Consider the following 399-nt stretch of genomic DNA (forward strand, 5'->3'; position numbering starts at 1 on the left):
GTCACAGCTGAAAAGATGAGCTCTAGTCCCAGGTGGGGGTGGGCAGTGGGGGCGGATTGGGCAGCTCAGCCCTAGCCACTGGTAGTCCTTGCCCAAAGCCCAGGCCCCACCACCATCTGCCCTTGTGGGGCTTGGTTTCCTTCACTGGCCGATGAGGTAGCAGCCTGCCCCCCATCCACATTGCACAGTGATGTGGGGGGTGAAATTAGAGGAGGGGGTGGATAGAGCTTCGCAGGGAGCAAGCAGGAGGGCTGTCACCACTGCCGTACCACAGGGTGTGGGATTGCAGAGCCGTGCGTGATGCCTCTCCCCAACACAGGGGGCGCCGCCGTTCTTGGGCGGGGGGCTCGAGCAGCTGCGGCTCCTCAGGGACCGGCCCCCTCCGCAGCTCCGGTCGCA

At 64.9% G+C, this 399-nt stretch overlaps 1 protein-coding gene across 1 annotated transcript in view; it reads right to left on the reverse strand.

Annotated features, from left to right (window-relative positions):
- SSPO (SCO-spondin) overlaps positions 1-399 on the reverse strand; it is a 53,626-nt gene that overhangs the window by 11,843 nt on the left and 41,384 nt on the right. The window contains 1 exon segment of the mRNA XM_010843882.1: positions 270-388. Within this exon segment, the coding sequence (XP_010842184.1) occupies positions 270-388 (119 nt within the window).

The sequence above is a fragment of the Bison bison genome, unplaced genomic scaffold (genome assembly GCF_000754665.1).
Source record: "Bison bison bison isolate TAMUID 2011002044 unplaced genomic scaffold, Bison_UMD1.0 scf7180017864191, whole genome shotgun sequence".
Classification (NCBI taxonomy): Eukaryota; Metazoa; Chordata; class Mammalia; order Artiodactyla; family Bovidae; genus Bison; species Bison bison.